General features: G+C 26.6%; 1 protein-coding gene across 2 annotated transcripts; it reads right to left on the bottom strand.

Annotated features, from left to right (window-relative positions):
* Nucleotides 1-17,230: 17,230 nt before the first annotated feature.
* Nucleotides 17,231-20,928, bottom strand: AP2b (APETALA2-like protein AP2b). 2 transcript variants are annotated; one of them, XM_010317550.4, is made up of 11 exons: nucleotides 20,783-20,928; nucleotides 20,002-20,551; nucleotides 19,894-19,919; nucleotides 19,781-19,811; nucleotides 19,605-19,692; nucleotides 19,120-19,265; nucleotides 18,985-19,029; nucleotides 18,813-18,904; nucleotides 18,575-18,732; nucleotides 18,184-18,387; nucleotides 17,231-17,762 (listed from the first exon to the last, which is right to left on the bottom strand). In XM_010317550.4, exons 2-11 carry the CDS (start codon nucleotides 20,541-20,543, stop codon nucleotides 17,580-17,582), a joined length of 1,515 nt encoding a protein of 504 aa, XP_010315852.1. In that variant the 5' UTR covers nucleotides 20,544-20,551; nucleotides 20,783-20,928; the 3' UTR covers nucleotides 17,231-17,579. The 2 variants fall into 2 exon arrangements, with proteins under 2 accessions (XP_010315852.1, NP_001233908.2); NM_001246979.2 differs by having other exon boundaries at nucleotides 17,301-17,762; nucleotides 20,002-20,838.
* Nucleotides 20,929-22,227: the final 1,299 nt, after the last annotated feature.

Genomic DNA, 22,227 nt, shown 5'->3' with positions numbered 1-22,227 from the left:
AGTTTTAAATATTTGATTGCAGAAAGAAAATATAATGGGATCTGACTATACGATCACCTCAACTGATGTTGAAGGTATTTATTAACAGAATTAGAGATGAATGAAAGAAAGTTAATGCAATTATACTACTATATCATGATTTTCCCATTATATACTCTCCCTTTTTAATATATTTGTTTTATTTTTTTGTTTAGTTTATTTCAAATTTTTTTTTGGTAATTTTTTAATTTTAAATTATATTCTACACTCTCTATCCTGATACATTTTCCCTTTTAATCAGTAAATAAAATGATATATTTTCTTACTTAGACAAATGATTAGCGACTTTTTATGATCGATGAAATAATTTATTACCTTATAAATAGTCAAAAGGGTGTTTAGACCATTATTTTAAAATTCTTCTCATTTAAAATTTTTAATTAAGTCAAATAACGACATAAATTCAATAGAAATTTTTCAAAATGTCAATATTTTAGCATTTAAGAGGGCTCATTAGCAACACTTTCAATATATAGTAATAATGTCAAATTTTAGTTTGTTAGGTACCTTATTTATGTTTTTATTATTTGTTTTTATTTAAAAAATATAATTATTTTAATAACAAAAGGGAGAAAATCAACGGAGAGAATATTTTAAAAAAAAAGTAAGGATCCTTAATTTTCTCATCAGTTACATTTTCAAATAAAATTTAAATTTTATTCTTTTTTCTCTCCAGATTTTTTACCTTTTTAAAATTATATTCATTTCACAATATATTCTATTTATATTTATTATAGTTTTTTATTAGTTTGTATTCATTCCAATAGGTATGTCGAATTTATCTATATAGTCATTTAAGAAATATATTTGTATTTTCATATATTTTTTTCCCTATATAGTTAATTTTTCATCAAAAATCTTGAACGTATTCATTTCAATATGTATTTTATTTGTATTTCTATTTATTCTAGTTTTTATTTAGAATTTTGTATAATAATATATAAAATACAAAAAATTAGTATGATGAAAAAGTGAATGAAATATAAAATTGAAAAAGAATAATTGAATATTTGGTGTACTCATTCTTAAATAAAATACATAACTAGTTCACATACCTTTAGAATAAATACAAATTAGAAAAAAATGTCAAATTCAAAAACAATGCAACATAATTTTTGAATGAATACAACTGTTAATTGTAAAAATACATACTGACTAAAATAGTATCAAAATTCAATATATACTTTCAAATTTATGAATACAAAAAACAATAAAACTATGAAATACAAAAATAAATACTAAGTGTGGTACATTGACATAACTATAAAAAAAATATAATACAAAATGAATTAAATATATGAAATACGATTCCAAATTTATGGATATAAAATACAATAAAATAATGAAATACAAAAATACATATGTCATGTAAAACAACAACAAAATTCAATATACACTTCCAAATCTATGAATACAAAAAACATCAAAACTATGAAATATACACAATCAAACTCATATAATGTGTTATATTGACATAACTAACACAAAAAAAAAATAGAACACAAAATACAATAAATATATGAAATACAAAAATTAATACTAACTATAACACAATAAAAATTCCATATACACTTCCAAATGCATTGTAACATGAATTTTTTTTTAGTCTTAAAAATTACTAAACAAATTAAACTAACATGCAAGACACAGAACATGTAAAAAAAAAAAAACCTCTTCTCCAACAAATTGGTCTTCTTCAACTTCATGGTTATGAATTTGTGTGGGATTTTGCACATCAACGGATTCAGACATTTTTCTCCGTCATATATCCTCCTTAGAAGCGGAACCTACATTGTTGTTTAATTCTTGAGTGAAAAAAAATGATGGAAAATCAGAAGAACTTTGATTATTTTGTCTAATAACTCTAGTAACTCTCTTGAAAACGTCAATTTAAAAGAAAATTATGTAGTCTCAAACCCTAAAAAATATTTTAAAGACAACAACAAAATTAAAAAAAAAAACACTAAAATCAGTAAGTAAATAAATAAGGAATCTGAAAAACATAATACCCAAATCATTGTTAATCTTCAAATTAAATCTTGCAACGAAATTAAATGAGAATAGTAGAAAATATTAATATATTGAATAGAAAATCTGTAGAATTGATTTGGAAGAATGTTAGAGAGAAAAATTAAAAGAAGAATAAGAAAAAATAGAAAAATCTGAAAATTTGATTTGGAAGAAAGTAAGAAACAGAAATTGATAAACTTAAGAAAAGAAAGAAAAAAATTAAAATGACATTAATATTTATCCAATTACATAAATATAGGAAAATGTGTAATCTATGAGAGAGAAAATATTAATAATATCATAATAATTATTTATTTTCAAAATAATGACATTTTTTACATGTTTACTAATATTATTAAAGTATGAATATTATCACTAAATAAGTTGGTTTTTTTGACTAGTTAGCTAAATTTTCCTAAATTCAAACGAAAGGAGATAATATTTAGGAAGTACGTTTAGACATTGGACCTAATTGGCAAACCCAACAAGTACGATTTACTGGATAATGGGCCATTGCTAGCTTTTCATTCCTGCGTTGCTTTGAGTGGGCCCGGCCCAAAGGCAAATTCTGATAAAGATGGACTGGACCTGGATCTGGGCTTGCCAAATTCTTATGTAAACGAACTTCAACAATAAAAACAAGTAGAAAACTACTTGGATGCTTACGTTCCTTTTAATAAATAATTATTGATTTTAGTAATATTTTTTATTTATTATCATTTATAGTAATACTATATAAATCGGCAATATATTAAAAGTGAATTATGTATGTAATATATATGTATTATAATTATATAAAGTATATTATGCTTGTTTGTTAAGAAGTTGACACATTATATTATAAGTGTATAAAAATGTGTGACAAATGTATTATTCATCAATAAAACTTGTAGTGTATGTCAATAATAAATTGTTCTTTGTAATATGTATTAAAACTATATTATAAATGTATTAAAAGCAGTCGAGTGAAAAGAAAATGTTATTGCTCTAAATGGTAAAATTTTTTTAATATACTATATTTTTGTTAGTTTCCTTCGGAAAGTTTTTGGAATATATAAAAAAAAACTCAAAATAAGTCAAAAATGACTTGATATAAGTAAGGAAGTGTTTGACGAGGTTAAAAATAACTTAATATATTAAAAATAACTCAAATAAGTAAGAAAATCAAAAATAAAAGTGATTTCAATTTGATTTTTTATTTTTTCTATAAAATTACTTTTTTTAATAGTCAATCGAAGTGGTATCTTAATTTATAAGTTAATTTTCGATTGGTGTTAGGAACACATCCACAAAAATTAAATTTCAATAAATAGCCGACTAGATTCACTGAAATTATATGTATTTTATACACATGTCAACTATTTTAAGTTTTAGTTATTGTGTGACCGGCTATTTAGGTTAATTTTTCAATTAAAAAAATACTTGAAAAGATCAAATTAGCTAAAATTGTATTGAAACCATTTGCAAATAATATATTTAGTGTAGTTTCACGAGTTAAATTTGAAAATAGTGATATATATAAAAATTCGTTTTCGATAGATACTTTATTCAGATAAAGCATTTTAAAGTAAGTATAAAAAGGGAACACAATCGTTAAGAGAAACCATCATGTAAATAATGTAGAACAAAGCAATATTGATAACAAATTACATGATTAAATCGAAGCAAATTAAATAACATGTAATCAAATATTACAAAGTAATAGGAGAGTGATACTAGAAATATTTAAAAGAAAAATTAGGTAATATAGCTTGACTATGTACCAACCTTGTACTCTAATCCATAAGGTTTATACCTTCATATCTAGAGTTTAATCCTAGATAAGCTTAAGATTTACATCGAGGGAAGCTTATTCCAAAGTATATTAACTGATCTCACATGCAGATCGAGAATTTTTTTCATTCAGAATTTTCGAAAATAAAAGTATAGATGTGTGATAAAGACAATAAAACACAAATCCAACGAAATAGTAATATATAGTTTATAGGTGCAAAATGTTAGTTCTTTTTAATCGAAACTAAAAAAAATAAAATGTTTACAATGTGATTCAGACATTGAACGCAAGGATCAACTTTAAAGGAGTCTACCACTATGCTATAACTTGCTTCTTGTTCACGAGAGGTTCAAATTTAATAATCCACATAAAAATTAAAAAAATTTACTCTATATATTATGTAATTTTTTTTAAGGGATCCGATGAACCTCTGAAAATCACGTGAATCCGTCCTTATATATATATATATATATAAACATTTTATATATATACACACGTATTGTCCAATTGAGTAGCATGAGAATCAAAATTAACGGAGGTTGACGTGGCCACCTTCTCCACCTCATCATTTCATTATAAGATACAAATCTCTTGTATTGTTCAAAACATGGAAATTTTCAAAATTAAACATTGGATTATGATTCCCAAAACTCAAATCCTAACAGAGTCAAGTTTGGGTGAACGTTGACTATCTCCGTTTGTTGAACAATTTACAACTTTGAAGGTTTATTCGGACATGTATTTTCTTGAATAAATAAATAAATTATTGGAAATAGTTATATCTTTATAGTACCATTTTGCCTAAATATTACCAAGAAGTTTAGTACTATTATATATATATATATATATATATATATATATATATATATATATATATATATGTAAATACAAACTTAAACCAAAAAATTATATTTGTGTAAATTAATTCACTTAATATATTTTGAGAGTTTATTGAAAATTCAGTAAACTGTGTTTAGAATTTATAACTTACAAACTTAAAATTTCAGATAAACCTCTAAGGCAAGGGCATGTAGCTGAAAGACGGATTTTTCTACACAATTATTAATTGTTAATTTGAAGTTTGAAGTTTTTTAGTTTTGATTTATTAAGTCATATTTTTTTCATAAATATAAAAATCTCACGAGTTATAAAAATTATCAAAAAATAAAAGAATTCTTAAATAATCTTACCTTGTGAGCAAATCATAGTTCATAATCAAGAATCAAGATAGGAAAAATATTCTAAGACGTTGTTTTGATAAATCACATATCTTCATGTATATTTTATAAATAATTGTTTTTCGTTACTACTCTCAAAAGCTTTCACATGTTTATTCACTTAGCGACTCAAATTCACAATATTGTTTAGATAAGTTAATATTTAAAAACATGCTCCCAAATCACATGTCCAAACTCCAAACGTTAATTTAAAATCATGAATATATCCAAACGCCTACCCAAAAAAAAGGCCCAAAGAAGAGAATTCCCAAAATGGAAGAGTAATTATCACATTCATTTTTTTTTTGTTATATAAGTAGACATAATACATACATATAATAAAGAAAGGAAGTAGGTCATATAACCCAAGAAAGAATGAAACAGAAAAATTAATGAGGTTCAGTAGAAGGAAATATAATGATAATAAGTTGCAGCAGATTTGTTTGTCAGCTTCTCAAATTGGTGAATGAATCAATAAATAGATGAATGAATGAATGAGGAAAGTGATGTATCAACAAATTCAGTACAAGTTTTTTTTCTCCCCAAAAATTGCACTCACCATCACCTTTCTACTTGCTTTTTGTTTTTATTTCTTCTAAAAAGCTAAAATGTAAAAAAATAGAGTAACAAGAATGTATAATGTTACTCATTATAACAAATTACTATTACTAGTTTGAATTTTAAAAAAGCGATTATACCTGTTAGTTCATCTAAAAGATATTTACACGCTAAGTCTTATTAAAATATAAAGTTTTTAATTTAGAAAAATAAGATATATTTGATGTTATAAAGCTCTTTACGTTAACTATTTATATAACTTAAAAAATCTTGAACATTAACCATGCATGTTTTCTATCTCAACAGCTTTTAAGTCGAACACATGTAAAAAGGAATAAAAATTTCTAATTTTGGAGAGCCTCATTATTTATTCACATTGAAATTTTTAAAAAAAAGAATAAATTCGACCATACATTTTAACTCATTCATCTTGATATTTTGATGATGATTCCTTTTTCCACTTCACTTTCCTCCTCCCTCTGTTTGTCCACTGTTTTCACCAATGTCCAAAGTGACCGCACCCTTTCTTCGATTAAACAATTTTATTTTATGAGGCGATGATGCTTTTAATAATATTTTTTATTTTCATGCGTTTAAACTAAAAATGATGAAATTTTAACTATCTCAAATTAATTAAAAAACACATTTTGTGCTCTTTTTTTTTACCATGTTTTAATTTTTTCAATCACATGACATGTTTAATATAATGTGACAAACAAAATCGAAGCCAGTATATACTTATAATATCATATAAATGTCCTGTTGAGTGGTGACAGTAAAAGTAAAGAAACATTATTCCATATGTTCAAGAAGGAAAATAATTAACCCACTCTCATTAATCTCTCTGAAATATTTTCAGTATAAATCAGGAATCTAACAAGTCTCTGATATTGTCTGCTCTATCCTTATGAATTCTCAACCAAATACAGGTTCTTTGGAAGCAACAAAAGAACATATTTTTCAACTTTTCCTTAGGTTATCAAAAATATTTTTGACGATTTTACATACTATACAACTTCTAAAAATAATTAGGGAAAATGCACAAGTATCCACTCAACCCATGCTCGAAATTCTAGAGATACACTTATACCATTCTAAGGTCCTATTATCCCTAAACTTATTTTATAAGTAATTTTCTATCTCTTTTCGATCTACGTGGCACTAGTTTGAAAAAAAAATCAATCAATGTTGGGCCCACAAGATAGTGCAACATAGGTCGGAAAGGGGTTGAAAATTATTAATAAAATAAGTTGAGGGGGTAATAGGACTTTAATATAATAGAAGTATGTCTCTAAGATTTCGAGCATAGGTTGAGGGGGTACTTGTGCATTATTCCAAATAATTATTTTAAGAAAATTACATAAATACAACTTATTTCAACATTTTAACTTCTTAATTATTGTATACAACTATTAATTTCATTTCTTCCAGAGGCTTCAGATTCAAGTTATGGATACGAAAAAGTCATTGCTATGAAAAAATGCTTGCTAGAAAGCGTTACTTTCGGAACAATATGCATCCAAACAAATTGAGCTTTAATCACTGCAACAAAAGCAATTTTTAGCGGTAATAAATAAACATATTAATAAAGAGTGATGAAGTTTTTACCAATATTAGTTAAGTGTCATTAGATCCAATGTAGCTAAAAGTTTTAGGAACATATACAAAAAGTGTTAATAACTACTAAAATATATATTTAATTATAATTAAGCTATTCTTAATATTTAATTGTCGCTAACGGTTATTTTTTAGATAGTGAATGCGGGTGCTCTATTACTGTGCGCCTCGCTGTTATGGCCGGTGAATGAACGGGAAAGGATGGAAACATGGTAATTGAGAGCAAAGATGTGTATGTAATTAGTAATTTTAAAACTTAAAAGAAAATTTTATTAACTCTAGAAGTTTATTAGTGTCATGTAATTTGGGATCGAGGATGTAAACTAAAATATTTGAAAATTAAGTTTAAAATATTATAAATCAATAATTAACATTTAATAATCATATAAGAAAATTTGATTAACTTTCTAAATTCCATCAATGTTACATAAATTGAACAAAAAGAAGTACATGATTGTGATATATAGAGCCATATATTGAGGCCATGTTGATACAAACTCCTATGTCTAATATATATACATATACTAGAGTTTTGAATTTAAAATTTTAAGCACATTTAAAATCTTGATTGTTAATTTAATTTCTAGATCCGTGAATTAGAATTAGTCAAATCGATATGGTTAGGATAACATGCATGATACTAATTACTAATACATAAACAAACAATTGGCTACGCAAGCATGGAAATTTTGGGCATGTCCATGTCAGACACTTACATGCCGATGTCATATTTGTATAGGCTAATTTTATCGTTTCTATAAGAATATAATAATGATCATATGGAGATAAATATTTTTTTTGTGTGTTTTTATTTGTCATTTACGTTTTTTTAAAATTAATTTGACTAATTTTCAAAGTTATAGATTACATTAGTTTGATATTTTAAACAAAAAAAATATACGAAAAGTATTATAAATCGCAATTTTTTACATATCAATATGATTAAAAAATATATTGTAAAATGTTAATTAAAGTTTTTATAGTTTGACTCTAAAAATGAAAAGTATAACGATTAATAGTGGACGAAGGAAATAGTAAATATGTTTGCTTGTGCCAATGTTGGGTATCGTAGTTGAAAAGGCAAGACAAGTTAAGAGTATATTATATATTCCACTATCTTTTAAATTCAGAAGCGAAGCAAAATTCCAAGGAGGTATTAGTGCAGAATTTCCAAATATTCATCCTTTCACATGTATTAAATTCTATTTTTGTTTTGGTGAAAATTAGTTCAAATATTTCGTTTTGTTAAAAGAATGCATTATTGTACATATTGTAGTTCTATATAATTTTAAATAGGTCTATATCAGACAAGCACAATTCATGTTCTTCAAACCTTGAGATTCGTAAGGATTTCTTGAAGAATACTTTGTCCTGGATCCTTGATCCTAGCTTCTCCCCATATATAAAAATGTGTGTGCATATAATTCTTATTAGATATTTTTATTCACAAAGATATCAAGACATCAAGCATTATCGTTCTTAAAGTAATAATAAATTTTTTAAAATCTCATAAATTCATGAAATATTAACTAAGAAAGCAAAAGAACAAAGTAATCAAAATACAATCTTCCTCAATATCAAATTGAAATTTTGAAGTGTTTTTCTACGTTTTTAACGATCAAATAACGATTCAAGAATGTATACTCACATTCTTAATATTGCAAGTGAATCGACTAAATTAATATGTTGCACGTAACATGATAAGGTATATGTCAAATAATCCTTACTGAATATCTATGAAATGGTAGCGTTTCATGCATATGATGAGATTCTATAATAATTTGGTACTAACTCGCACTCAATACAAATTACGTGAATAACTCTCACCGTCTACATTTGTTTGGCAAGTTTATTAAAAATAGATATTCAAGATTAATTTTCAATTTAAACAATCAAGAAATAATTAGTATTTTTTTTAATTATGGCCTTAATGATAGTGTAGTTCAATTAAAAAATTATGTAAACTTTTGATATTTTTATATAATAGGATTATAATAGTCAAATTACACCTTATATTATATTTTGCTTGAGGGGTGTGTATGACCTTACTCTGACAAACAATTGTGGACGGAGAGAATATGTGTTAAAAGACATTTTTGGGTTACTTAATATTACACTTAGAGTGTGTTTGGTATGAAAATGTTTTCCAATTTTCTCATGTTTGGTTGGGGCAAAAGTTTTGGAAAATGTTTTCCAAATCAACTCATTTTCCTCAAAATTAAGGAAAATGACTTCCCTTCAAAAATTAAGGAAAACATTTTCCAAAACTCTCCTCCAATTTTAAATTATATTTTTTTTTGGAAAAACATAAATTTTAAAAAAATATTTTCAATTTCAAAATTTTATTTTTTCACCGATCTCTGACCACCCTCCCCCTCTACCCCCTCCCACCCCCCCACCCCCCCGCCCTTAACACCACCCCCTCCCAAAAAATTAATTTTACTTTTTAAAACTATTTTCAACTCCAAATTTTTATTTTTAAGCTCCTACCTCCCCCCCCCACCTCCCGGCCAGCCCCCTACCCACCCCTACCAACCCCAAAAAATTAATTTTATTTTTTAAAAATACTATCAACTTCAAATTTTTATTTTTTCATTCTTACCTCCTCCCTCTGTGCCCCCACCACCACCACCACCACCACTACCCCCCACCCCTTATCACCACCACCCAAAAAAAAATTTATTTTTAAAAAATATTTTCAATTTCATAAATTATTTTGTATTCTAGTAAAAATAAAAAATATTTCTCAAAAATATTTTTCATTCATAAATCAAACACTAAAAATCATTTCAAAAAAATATTTTTTACTCACCAACCAAACATGAGAAAATAAGTCCAAAATCTACTTGTTTTCCAGGAAAACATTTTCTAGGAAAACATTTTCCATGGAAAACATTTTCCTTCATACCAAACACACCCTTAATCACACAAGTCCTTAGAATCTATATTTTCCTTTTTCTAATTTAGTTTTGCTCCATATATTTGTTTGTTTTTGTTTTTATTACACTTTAGCCAATTGTTTGGTTTTTATTTTCGTACAAGATGATTTTTTATGTTCTATCATCTATATTTGAAATTTATCAATTTGATTAATTCGGATTCACAATCTAAAAAGTTCATTAGTTATGATTTTGTTAAAACTCCTAAATTATATTGCAGAGAACTTTACCTTCAAAAATTAAATTCTGAAAACCTAATTAGAAAAAGATGACCTTTTACTATTCCACCGTATCCCATATCTTTTTATTTTGAAACTTAAGAAGTCCAATACCCTTTTTATTAGAGAAAAAACCCTTGCTAAAATATTCAAATGATACATTTAATGTCAAGGAGTACAAAATCCGGAGGCCTAGTGATCGAGAATTAATATATATATATATATATATATATATATATGTATGAAAAAAATATATATCATAAAGTTTTCTATATATATAATATATTTTTTGACAAAAATATTTGATTGATCACCCTAAATTATATATATGAATACGCCACTCAACATTTTGTCAACATGAACAATACATCGTTAAAATTAATATTTCTTTTTGTCAATAGAATGATTTTGCAATAAAAGTTTAAGTGACCAAATTGCATGTGTATATTAATTATAGAGTCTAATAATTCGTCTAGAATAAATTTGTAGTAAAATTTTGCGTGATCAATTTTTAGTGTGTTAGTTTAGAATATAAAAAATATCAATTTATCTGTCGATAAAATTGATAATTATAATTACATGGTATATATAGTTTAGAGTTAAAAAGAAGCATCAATCATATACGCATATCATTAATGTTTCTTTCTTTCTTTATATGCTGAGTGCCATGCATGACCTTTGAATAAATAAATCAATTAATTAGATAGTTCATCCATGTATGTATTTAAATTCAAGGCAGAACTTATCGGTAGACACTTAAAACTAGTTTGATTTTTTTATAGATAATTTATGTAAGTTATATTTGAGGTATTGTGAAAAGCCTCAAAATAACAGTAAATACCTACTTCAGATTTTTAACATATCTACAAAATTTATTTAAGATACATAAATTAAAAGTTAAGTTGATTTATTTTGACTAAATTTAATTTCCTTAATTTTTTTCTATTATGTGAAGCTCATATCTATTTATTATAGTTAAGATATAAGTCTATTTACCAAAGACTTGACTATTAATATGTTTTTGGATCCAAAAATTAATATGTGTGAAGAAAAATTTATGTCTCTTTTCCTTTTTATGTATTTAGGCTCTGAGTTGATTCCTATAAATTGAGAGGAGTTCTTGCATTTCTAGACAACCAAAAAATCATTATGAAGTTAAAGCTATGGAAGGTGTTGTCATATATTTAGCGTTGTTCAGAAACCATATCAGCTTCATGTGTGTAAGGACCATTAATTTATTGTTTTTTTTTGTCTTTCAAAAAAAAAAATTTACATCGTATAGAATGGTTAATTAATTATTTTAAAAAATTTAAAACTTTTAAATCAAATAGATTTTAAGTTATTAATTTTTTTTATTTGAACTATGTACATAAATTTGAATTTCAAAATCAATTCAAATCGATCTTATCTGAACAATCACTTAAGAAGTGTGGATTGTAGGTAAAATATTGTTTGATTACAAATTCAAAATATTAAGATTAGATATTATTTCTAATCTTATTTTATTATTATTTCTATTACTTTCTAATTAAGATATTATTTTATATATAATTTCATTGATTAAATATCTAATATTCATAATTCTTTTTTAAATGTAATATAATATTTTTAAAAATATTTTTAATATATACTACATTAATCTCAAATTAATAGTATTTAAATTTTTTTCTAATTTTCATCAATAATAAAAATTTATTTTATTATTAATTTTTATTATAGAGAATGCACAAAATTAAAATTACAAGATGAATTTAATTCTAAAATACAATGCATGATATGATAACTTAAATACAAGATAATAATACAACATAACATAATAATTTAAATACAAGATAAAATATATTACATAACATAATAATTAATTGATCACAACAATAATTTAATAATCTGGTAGGTCATTTTCCAATCTAACAATATTCAAAAAAAAATAATTAGGATATCATTTCGAGAATTGTTGCGATTATGACTGCGATTGTGATTGTCGATTTCTTTTTTCAAGTATTCATTGTTGTTCTTGTTGCAGATAATCAGGAACATTTGGATCACTAATAGTTTCTAAATTTTTCATTTAAATTTTAGTTTCGTCCCTAAATTCCTTCGCTCTGATATATCTATCTAGTCTTTTGCTGTCCTTTAGTTTGGATTTAGCAAACTCTAATAACATCTTTCCAAGTGATTATTTTCAGTATCGAAAAGTTTCATAGCTGACGAAAGACCTTCATTTTTTTTTTATCTCTTTAATTTTGATTTCTTCACCCTAACAGGCAGTTTTGAAGAAGTGTGATGACCTGAAAAGTTCTCATTTAAATTAAGTGAAAAAAATGAAAATTTAGGAGATGATACTATAGGTGATATAGGACTTGGAGCCTCGGATTTCGATGTTTGCAAAGCAGAGCCTTGTCCTAAATGATCTACAATTATTCAAATATTCATGATCCTCATTCCCAAAAGAAGAAATATTTCGTGATGAAACAAGAATCGTGCCGAAAAGATGTTGAATGTGCATTCGAGTTTTGCAATCACGTTTTGCATTATTGCAGGACCGTCACGTTTTGGGAGAAAGAAACTGTTACATTATATTATGACTATATGTATTATACTGCACAACATGATAATTGACGATGAATGTGATCTCAATTCACCAATTCAAAATGGCGTAGAGGCTCCAACTCCAACTATAGAAATGGTGGTAGATGAAGAACAACCTTTGGCTAGACATAAAAAAAATTAAGGATAAAAATACTCTTTTTGAACTTTGTAATGCATTAATAGAGCATTTATAATAGCAACATAATGATTTTGAAAATTGAGTGTTCATGCAATTGTATGTTACTTTTATTTGAATTGATCCCCTAATGTATGTATTATATTACATTTTCTTGCAATTAATTTTTTTAAAATTTAGAATAAAATATAATTTTATATCACATTAAAATTAGTAAAGTAATTATTTGAGAAAAAAGAAATAAAAAATTTATATTATGAAATAAGGAAGTAAGAATGAAATAGATGACCTTTACTATTCGACCATATCTTTTTATTCTAAAACTTAAGAAGTCCAATAAATTTTTTATTATAGAAAAAGTATTTGTTAAAATATTCAAATGACACATTTAGGGGTCGTTTGGTAGGGAGTATTAGGAGAAATAATTTAAGTATTATGTGTGGTATTATTTAATATTATGTTTGATAGGAAATTTGGGTCTATGTATTATCAATCTAGGAATTAATTACCCACCCTACATGGTATTAGAGGGTGTCTAACTAATACCTTCCATTTGGTGGTATTAGCTCTAATACCATGGGATTATTCTAGGTACAGACAAAAATACCCCCTCAAATCCTTTTAATATTTTATTTATTTTTTTGGTTTATATTTTATATTTTATATTTATACTAATAAATTTATTTAAATAAATTAGCTTACAAATTTTATTATTTAAATATAATTTTTTGTTTCTAAAATATGAGTTATTTAATTTATTTATTATTAATATGAAATATTATAATCCGACTAATATGATAATGTTGATGTATGAATTTAAGAACAATTCATAAGTAAAATATTGTCTCTTAACGAAAGTCCATTAAACATTACACAAGTAGTCTAAAACAAGAGCATATATATACATACATAAAATATTTTATATATATATATATATATATAGTCATTTTATGCATTTCGATATAAAATTTATAAATTGTGTCTGTGTTTGTGTAAAGCGAGAGAAAAATGTATATCCAAATACAAATGCATATATTTTCGTCATATACACTTATAATACAAATCTTATTATACAAATTACAATGTATAAAAATATTTATGCAAAACTAAACAATTTGTATAAGAATAGATGTTTTTAGCAAATTATACAAATCAAAAGCTCCATACAAATAAAAAAATTATTGTGGAGCGCAATTATGCAACTATAGCTACAACATACAAATATAAATTTTATGCTTGTTATATGTGAAAGTTGCTCTATATATAATGTATCAATATTATATAAACATGTATATATGATGTATAATTATAGATACATATGCATATATACATTGTTTATACAATTATATACATTACAATCAACCTTCACATGATTTTAACATTTCTTTAACGGTTTATGATGGTTTTATCTTGTGGTAAAAGTTGTCAATATTTAGTATATCCTGTCAATAAAATTTTTAAAGTATCTTTATTCTTAGACATGAAAAGCTCCACTTAGGTAAGGAGCTTCAAATGATTTTGATACCTCTCAGTTGTTGTGTGGTAGCTAGCTCTATCTTGTGCTATTAAGTGATTGATTATTTCTTAGTGGTTCTTTGGATTATTATCTTACTACAATCATATATGATCAAGGACTTCGTATTATTTAGATTAATTGCATTGCTAATAATCCTCATCCAAGTTAACAAATTCATCTAGTTTTCCTAATTAATAGATATTTAGATAACCAACATCCTAAATTGCTTTTCCTTTTCTCCTTTACTTTAATCTGGGTCCAAAATTTTCCAAATAAATAAAAATTCAAAAACTAGTTGTTTGAACCTTATTAAATGTTTTAGCAATTTATTTTTGTCATTTCATTTTGTGTTTGAATTGGTACGACATGATTTATTTTTATCAAGTGCTTGATTCATTGTTTCCCACCTTATCTTGTGTTTGGATAAAATTTTACAAAAGCTTATTTTTAATTATACCCTTCAATTATTATGTTATTGAGTTTTTCGAAAAAATATTATTTTTTATGACCTTCTAGATATCTAGGAGAAAAACAATTTTGTTGTCACATTTGCTATGTTTTCACTGAATTATTTGAGGACAAATACTTGTCATCTTAACAAATTGATCACACGCAAAATGTCAATTTTCAATTTAAAAAAGATAATCATTTATTATTAAAACGAAAAGACAATAAACAATGTTAAAATTGAATAAATCATTTACATTTATACATAAAAATTGTAAGTTGTAGTTTTAATATGTATGTAATTTCTAAATGGCTCATAATACAAATAATTAAAAATCATATATTACTACTATCAAATGAAAAATATTAGTAATATATCCTATAATACCATGTAGGATGTATAACTTAGTTATACGTAAACTCACACATAAAATACCACCTCTTCTAATACCTCCTACCAAAAGACCTCTTTATTTATTTGTTGAACTTTTATTTTGACATTCTCAATTTCTTCCCTCTATTTCCGTGTAACTTCTTAAAAATTAAAAAGAAAATCCCTAGCAAAAGAAAAGATCTATATTGCATATTATTCTACGAAATGTCATTCAATTAAAATGCATGTTTTCATAGAAATGTCATTCAATGAAAATGTATGTTTTCATAGAAATACTTAATTTTGTTATTTGAAAACTTGAACAAACTTAGTTCTAGGACATCATGTACTAAATCATTGAGATTCTACGCAAGTATAGAAAGAGATTAAAGAAAGTCAGCTTACTTATAAATAGAATAAAATAAATAGGTCAAATCCACGAATAAAATTATTAAACTTTGATTTCTCAAAAAATAAAAAATAAAATTATAAGTTGATTTTTGAACAGCTATATCTTAGCTGTGTACATATGTGGTCAAAAAAGCACACAGCAACAAAGCAAGTATTTATGCGCTTTATCAATTGTCATATGTATGTAAAGACGTTCTACCTTACAACATTATTAAAATAATACCTTAATTATATAAATATTATTAATAGAAAGTTATTAGATATGTTTATTTTAAGCAATGATGACGAGCCAGATGATGAAATCACACATATATTTTAAATTTAATCTAGTACCATAAGTACTAGAATATCAATTTTTGGAAGTTTCGTATTCTACGTATCGTACCAAGAATGATTAAATTATTTTTGTACTATACTACTTAGGGATAAGGCAAAGGTTTTTGTCATATTAATCTTTTTTAAAAAAATTAAAAAAATTGATATCTAGAATCATTTTAGTTAAATTTAGTAAAACCAGTTTTGCCTATTATAATATACGTACTTCGAAGATTTAGGTTATGTCTCTCTCATCTCATCATGATAACAATTTCTTCTTTTGTGTGTCTTCGAGAAGTAATGACGATGGTGACAATTCGTTGACATTGAGTGATATTTCTTAGAATAATTCAGTAAAACAATATTATATCGATCGATGTATGTAATTTATAAAAGATTTTTATTATAGATAGGTTGATTATTTGGAGTATTAGACGTAGACCACATTGTATCCACATATATTTTATTTTTATATGCAACTTTATCATGAGTAATTAGCTCTCAGAACTTTACAATTTCAATCTACAGGTTTCTATTTTGGTAGAAAAATTGACTCAATTAATTAGAATTTTTTGACACAAATTTTAAATTAATCGAGTTTTAAAAATATTACTCTTTCGATTTAAAAAAGAATGATCTCATTTCCTTTTTAGTTTGTTTAAAAAAGAATAATCTCTTTTTTTTGGTAAAATTTTAACTTTAATTTTTTACGTGTCATATTTAAAATCATAAAATTAAAAATATTTTAATATATTTAATATAATTTTAATTTAGAAGTATGAAATTAAAATTTGTAATAGAACTTTTGAGCGTGAATGGTAAAATATGATTAATGTTGAACTTTTCTTTGTGATAAGTTATTTAGTTTATTAGTGTACGTCATATGTGCAAGAAAACAAAAAAGTGGGGTAGGTTGTACCGTGTTTCTGACAAACTCAAATCATTTTCATGGAAAAGAAATGGGCAATATAATAATGAGGCTTTTTTTACTCATTAAGGAAACAAGGTTCCAGTGAATGGTAGTAATAACATACTTTTGCTACATGTCAAAAAGAATGAGGACAAAAATAATGGAATAAAGTGAGAATTATGTATTGGTAAATAACAACATATAAGTCACAAGATAGACCACCAAAAAATTAAAAACATTTATTTAGTAGCTGTACTTGTGGATGGTATAAATTGGCAGCTTACATGAGTAAGAAATCTAGTTCAATATCTCTTCTTCAGTTAGCTTTGTACCAACTATATCCATAGAGTTGGAATCTCTCAAAAGCTTTTTTTTACCATCAAGATTAACCCTTGTAAATATTATATTACATTATAGTTTACATCACAACCCTCCTTCAGGTGCGTGCGGTTCGCTAACTCTCTTAGACGCAAAATATTCCATGCATCGATCGACTGTCTCGATAGAAAATTAATTGGATGGTCTGGTGAGAGAGTAGTTAAAGCCACTTTTGTGAGGCCAGTTTTGATGTCTTAATATCTGCTGAGGGAATCCTGATGATGCTGCAGCAGTTGCAAATAGGTGAGGAGGAGGAACAGTATTGCTTTGCCATTGTTGAGTATCTCTTCTATTGCTGCTGCTTGGAAACTGAACCTGTATCATCATAATTCTTAACAATTATAAATATATTTCTAGCTACATAAGGTTATCGTAGGATTAATAACCACCAAACTAGATTAACCTTCTAAAAAATTATTTTGGTTTTGGCGAATACTCAACAATTAAATACTGGACATATTTACTCCAGGATCTTTTACTAGAATACTCCACCAACGTAACTACTATTATATTATCAACGTGATATAACTCTTTCAAAGGAGGTAATCTTGTATTATTTTTTCAGAGTAGTTCCACGTATTACAGACATATACTTGTATCACTACCAAAAAAGCAAAAATAAGTGGTGGATTTTTTTTTAAAAAAAAATCATGGGAGAAATAGCTACAAACTAAATGATTTGATTGAGTAAACAAAAAAATTAACAAGTTAAAGTCATGTAAAATTGGTTACTCACTTGATAATTTGAGGAGGTGAATTGTGGTGGAATCATTTGGGAGTCACCAGCTCTCATATATTGGCCAAACCTTTGCATTTCATTGCTATTTGTCTTGAAGGATCCCGGAGAATGTAGGTGCGTTTGGCTAAAGAGTTGCAACGTTTCCGTCTCATTGTACACATTTCTTCTTCGCCCATACTCCATATCAAGTGGACTAGGTTGCTGCGAATAATCGAAACATTTCATCATGCATGTAATATTGTAAGGAGTAAGAAACTACAATCACGCTCCGAAGATATTAAGCTACAAAAGGTAAGTTTAACTTGTATACATAGAAAATGTAGAGATAAAATCCTTAATTTCACCAGATATTTCATTTGAATTCTGAGTATAGAAAAATTCTACGTACCTTGGGTTTCGACCCTTGGTGTCGCCAATCAACATCAAATTGGATAGAAGGATAATTTTGATTCTTATTAGTATCCTCCATTTCACGGCTGTTTTGCTTTGAGCTCGAACTACCTAAGCTTAAGTCAAGGCTGTGATCTGCTGCTTTATTACTACATTCTGAGAAACCACAATTAAAAATGTTTGTCAGAAAACTCTCTTCTTAAAAAAAAAAAGAAGGAACAAATACACAACTGTACCAGATGAATTAAGTTCATTTTCATAAATGCAAGGATCGAAGTTAGTGACTGCATCCTTGCCATTACATTTGATGGCAGCTTTATCATAAGCCCTATAAAAAGAATAAAAAAGACGATTTTTCAGCAATTGTAGTGCAAAAAAAATACAAAATAAATTCAACACCACACAAACCTGGCAGCTTCATTTTCAGTATCAAAGAGTCCCAAATAAACGTACCTATTCAAAAATATTTTTTCTTAGAAATTAATAGCCTACCAAGCTTAATGACATTTGGCAACAAAATAAATTGAGGATAAAATATTATACTTTTTGCCCAACAATTGACCCATTCTAGCTTCCCATCTACCACATTTGTGCAATGTCACCCCTCTATACTTAGAACTTCCCCTCGGAAAACCAGTACTTTGCCTCCTCAGTACATGAACAAATTCTTCCTTCGTTAAATTCTTCATCTACATCATACATATACAACAAACCAAAACCAATATTACAACACAAGGAAGAAGTAAATTCAAAATGTTTCATGTCAAAAAAATGTCTCTCCATTGGATATGGCTTAGGAAAATGGACCATAGAATCGTTTACAATTTCGAATGTATAAATGAGTTGTTAGAATCTAAAAATCTAACTCATTAAATTTAAATTCCGAACACTCAGGGTATAGAGTAAACAACTGTTGAAGATAAAAAGGAATCATTATTCTTTTTTAAAAAAGACAAGGGAGAGAGTGTAATTCACTAAAGTAGTTGTACTCCAGCTAGAAAAGCAAATAAAAAATATCATGAACCTACCTGTTTTAAATCTTCCTCATAATCTTCGAGGTTAAAGTTTATGTCCGCCTCCATTCCACGAAATTTTATTGCTGCCCGATCGTACGCACTGAGAAAACACATTTTTCAATCTTTCAATATACATGTGTTTTATTTTTAATTGTTTACGAAAAAACTAACAATGCTAAAGAGCTCACCGAGCAGCAGCATGTGCAGTATCAAATCCACCTACAAATTATAAAATCTGCGAAAATCAACATACTAAACTTTTTGCAACTTCAGCTCGGAAATAAATTTTAAAAAACCGTACCTAGATAAACTTGCTTTCCACAATCCCTGAGCGATCGTAAAAACCAAATGAATGAGTTTTAAAAGGAAGAAAAGAAAACGAACCATTAATCAATTAATAGAAACTGACCATATATGTGATTCCCAGCGGCCAGTTCTCCGATAAAAAGTAACACCGCGGTACTGTGAGCTTCTAGACCTTGGACCACGCCGGCTTTTTTTCATTGGCTGCACTTGTTGCGACAACTCACTACCCTTCCCCAATAGTGCTGGCGAATTAGCAGATGGCTCCGGTTGGTAGAATTTCACTCCAGCCCAATGGGCCCTTGGAAATCTACAAGATCTATCATTAAAATTGCCACTTCCGATTTCCGACTCATCAACCGGAAAAAACTGCCGGGTAACCGGCGGTTCACTCTCCGACGACAAGTTATCGTCGTTGTGATTGTTATTATTAGGTGGAGCAATCATAGAGAAGCCAAATATTTTACTAGGAATATTTTTCTTTTTCTTGCCTTTTAGTCCATTTTGTTCGAGAAATTCATCTTCTTCCTCTGAACCGTATAATTCCTCAACAGCTGATGAACTTGAATTTGAAATGGATCCAACACCTTTACCTTCTTCTGATTCATAGTCCTTTATATGATCTGGAGAGTTGTTTAGATTCCACATTTCTTTCTCTACAAGTCAAACAATAGTAAACAAAAGAGGATCGGAGAAACAATTTCAAGAGTTTTGTTTGCTTAGCTCTTTCATCTCAGCTAAAATTTGACCCTCACCTATAAATATTCTCTACTTTTTTTCTCTCTACTAAATACACATGTTGAGTTGAATCTGAACTATAATAATGAAATGGAGATTTTCCGTGAGTGTTGAAAGAAAATATAAGAACAAGAAAACAGATGACTTACAGAGAGAGATTAAGTTGTTACAAGAAAAGGTTAGAGAGAGAGTGTGTGTGTTTTCCATTCCTTTTTACTTCTCACTGACTCGATACTTCTTTTCAACAAAATACATAAAAGCTTTGGCTGTCTCGAATTCAAATTTTGAATATTATAATTTTTTTTAATAAAAAGTGTTCCCTTCTAATAAAATACCCATGAATTCAAAATAAATAAATTTTAACAACTATCCAACACCACGTGAAAAATTAAAACTATACAATATGTGATTCAATTCTAGGAAACAAAAGTATTTGGCCATAAAAGTTTGTAATTCAGTTTGTAGTTAGAATTCCAGAGTTTTATCCCAACTAACTGAAAAATAAAAACAACTCTAATTTGTATTGATAAATAATCAAACACAACTCAAAATTTCAAATATTATTTTTCATTATAAAACACAATGAATCACCTATTACATATCCATTTACGTTTGGTTATAAACTTTGAACTTTCTAAAAATAATTATAATCATATTATTAATACTATATAATTCTAATCAGAAATAAATAGCTGCCCAATACAGCGATAAAGTAGGCTAGGCGACTAGCTTAAATCCCCTATACTGAATTAGCCAACCACAACCGTTCGGACTTTACTTATATTAGCACAAAAATAGTGTGCTATAAGATAATTAATCTCATTTTTAAGGAGGATTAATTGTAATACTAACATTTTAAAAATGATTTATTAATAATATATATAAAAGTTTTCCCTATAAAAAAAAAAAAAGTTAAAGCTCCACCCACCCCTATATATATTTCTGTGTGGCTACTGGCTAGTGCCTATGACTTGCCAAACCATCTCACTAGTATCTCTTTATTCCCAAGTGACTGGTGAAAAGCACCAGTTTTCCCCTTCTTGTTAAGTCATTCATAAAATACTTTTTCTATATTTACATATCCTAAATACAGTTTTTTGTCTACTCATGAGGAAATTCGAAAAATCACACGCTGAATAGATAAAGTCTGAAAACTTGTTTTAAAAGGTTAAATTTATATTATTATTATTATTATACTATCAATCACTACATCGAATATGATTATTAATGTAATTAATAACTAAAAACAATAGTTTGTTTTTAACTCTCTCCGAAAATGCTCTCTTGATTATTCGAATTTATAACCTTATCGATGGAAGTGAAGGTGTTTAATAGCTATATTTTAGTACGTAATTAAAGTTTATAACAATCTTGAGTCTAATGATAAATAAATAATGATAATAAAAAATTTACTATTCTTTATTAAATATTATATTTATATTCGCTAAATGTTATTTTTGTTGTAGTGAATGCACGTAACTCAAAACACATTTGACTATGATTCACCATTTTTATTAAATGACATAGAATTGAGTAACATTCTATGTTTTTTTTTAAAAAAAAATCAACTTTTTTATGTTGAATCAACCACTTA

The sequence above is a fragment of the Solanum lycopersicum genome, chromosome 2 (assembly GCF_036512215.1).
Source record: "Solanum lycopersicum chromosome 2, SLM_r2.1".
Classification (NCBI taxonomy): Eukaryota; Viridiplantae; Streptophyta; class Magnoliopsida; order Solanales; family Solanaceae; genus Solanum; species Solanum lycopersicum.
Note: the sequence above shows the minus strand (reverse complement) of the source record. Positions and strands in the feature narration are given on the sequence as shown.

Bases quoted from the DNA above. Each gene is read 5' to 3' on its own strand.
- AP2b (XM_010317550.4), bottom strand. From the start codon at position 20,543: ATGTGGAATCTAAACAACTCTCCAGATCATATAAAGGACTATGAATCA. The intron at 19,266-19,604 runs GTAGGTTCATGA...TGTATGATGTAG, and splicing joins ATGAGGAAGATTTAAAACAG to ATGAAGAATTTAACGAAGGA. The intron at 18,905-18,984 runs GTTTGTGTGGTG...TTCTTTTTATAG, and splicing joins ACTGAAAATGAAGCTGCCAG to GGCTTATGATAAAGCTGCCA.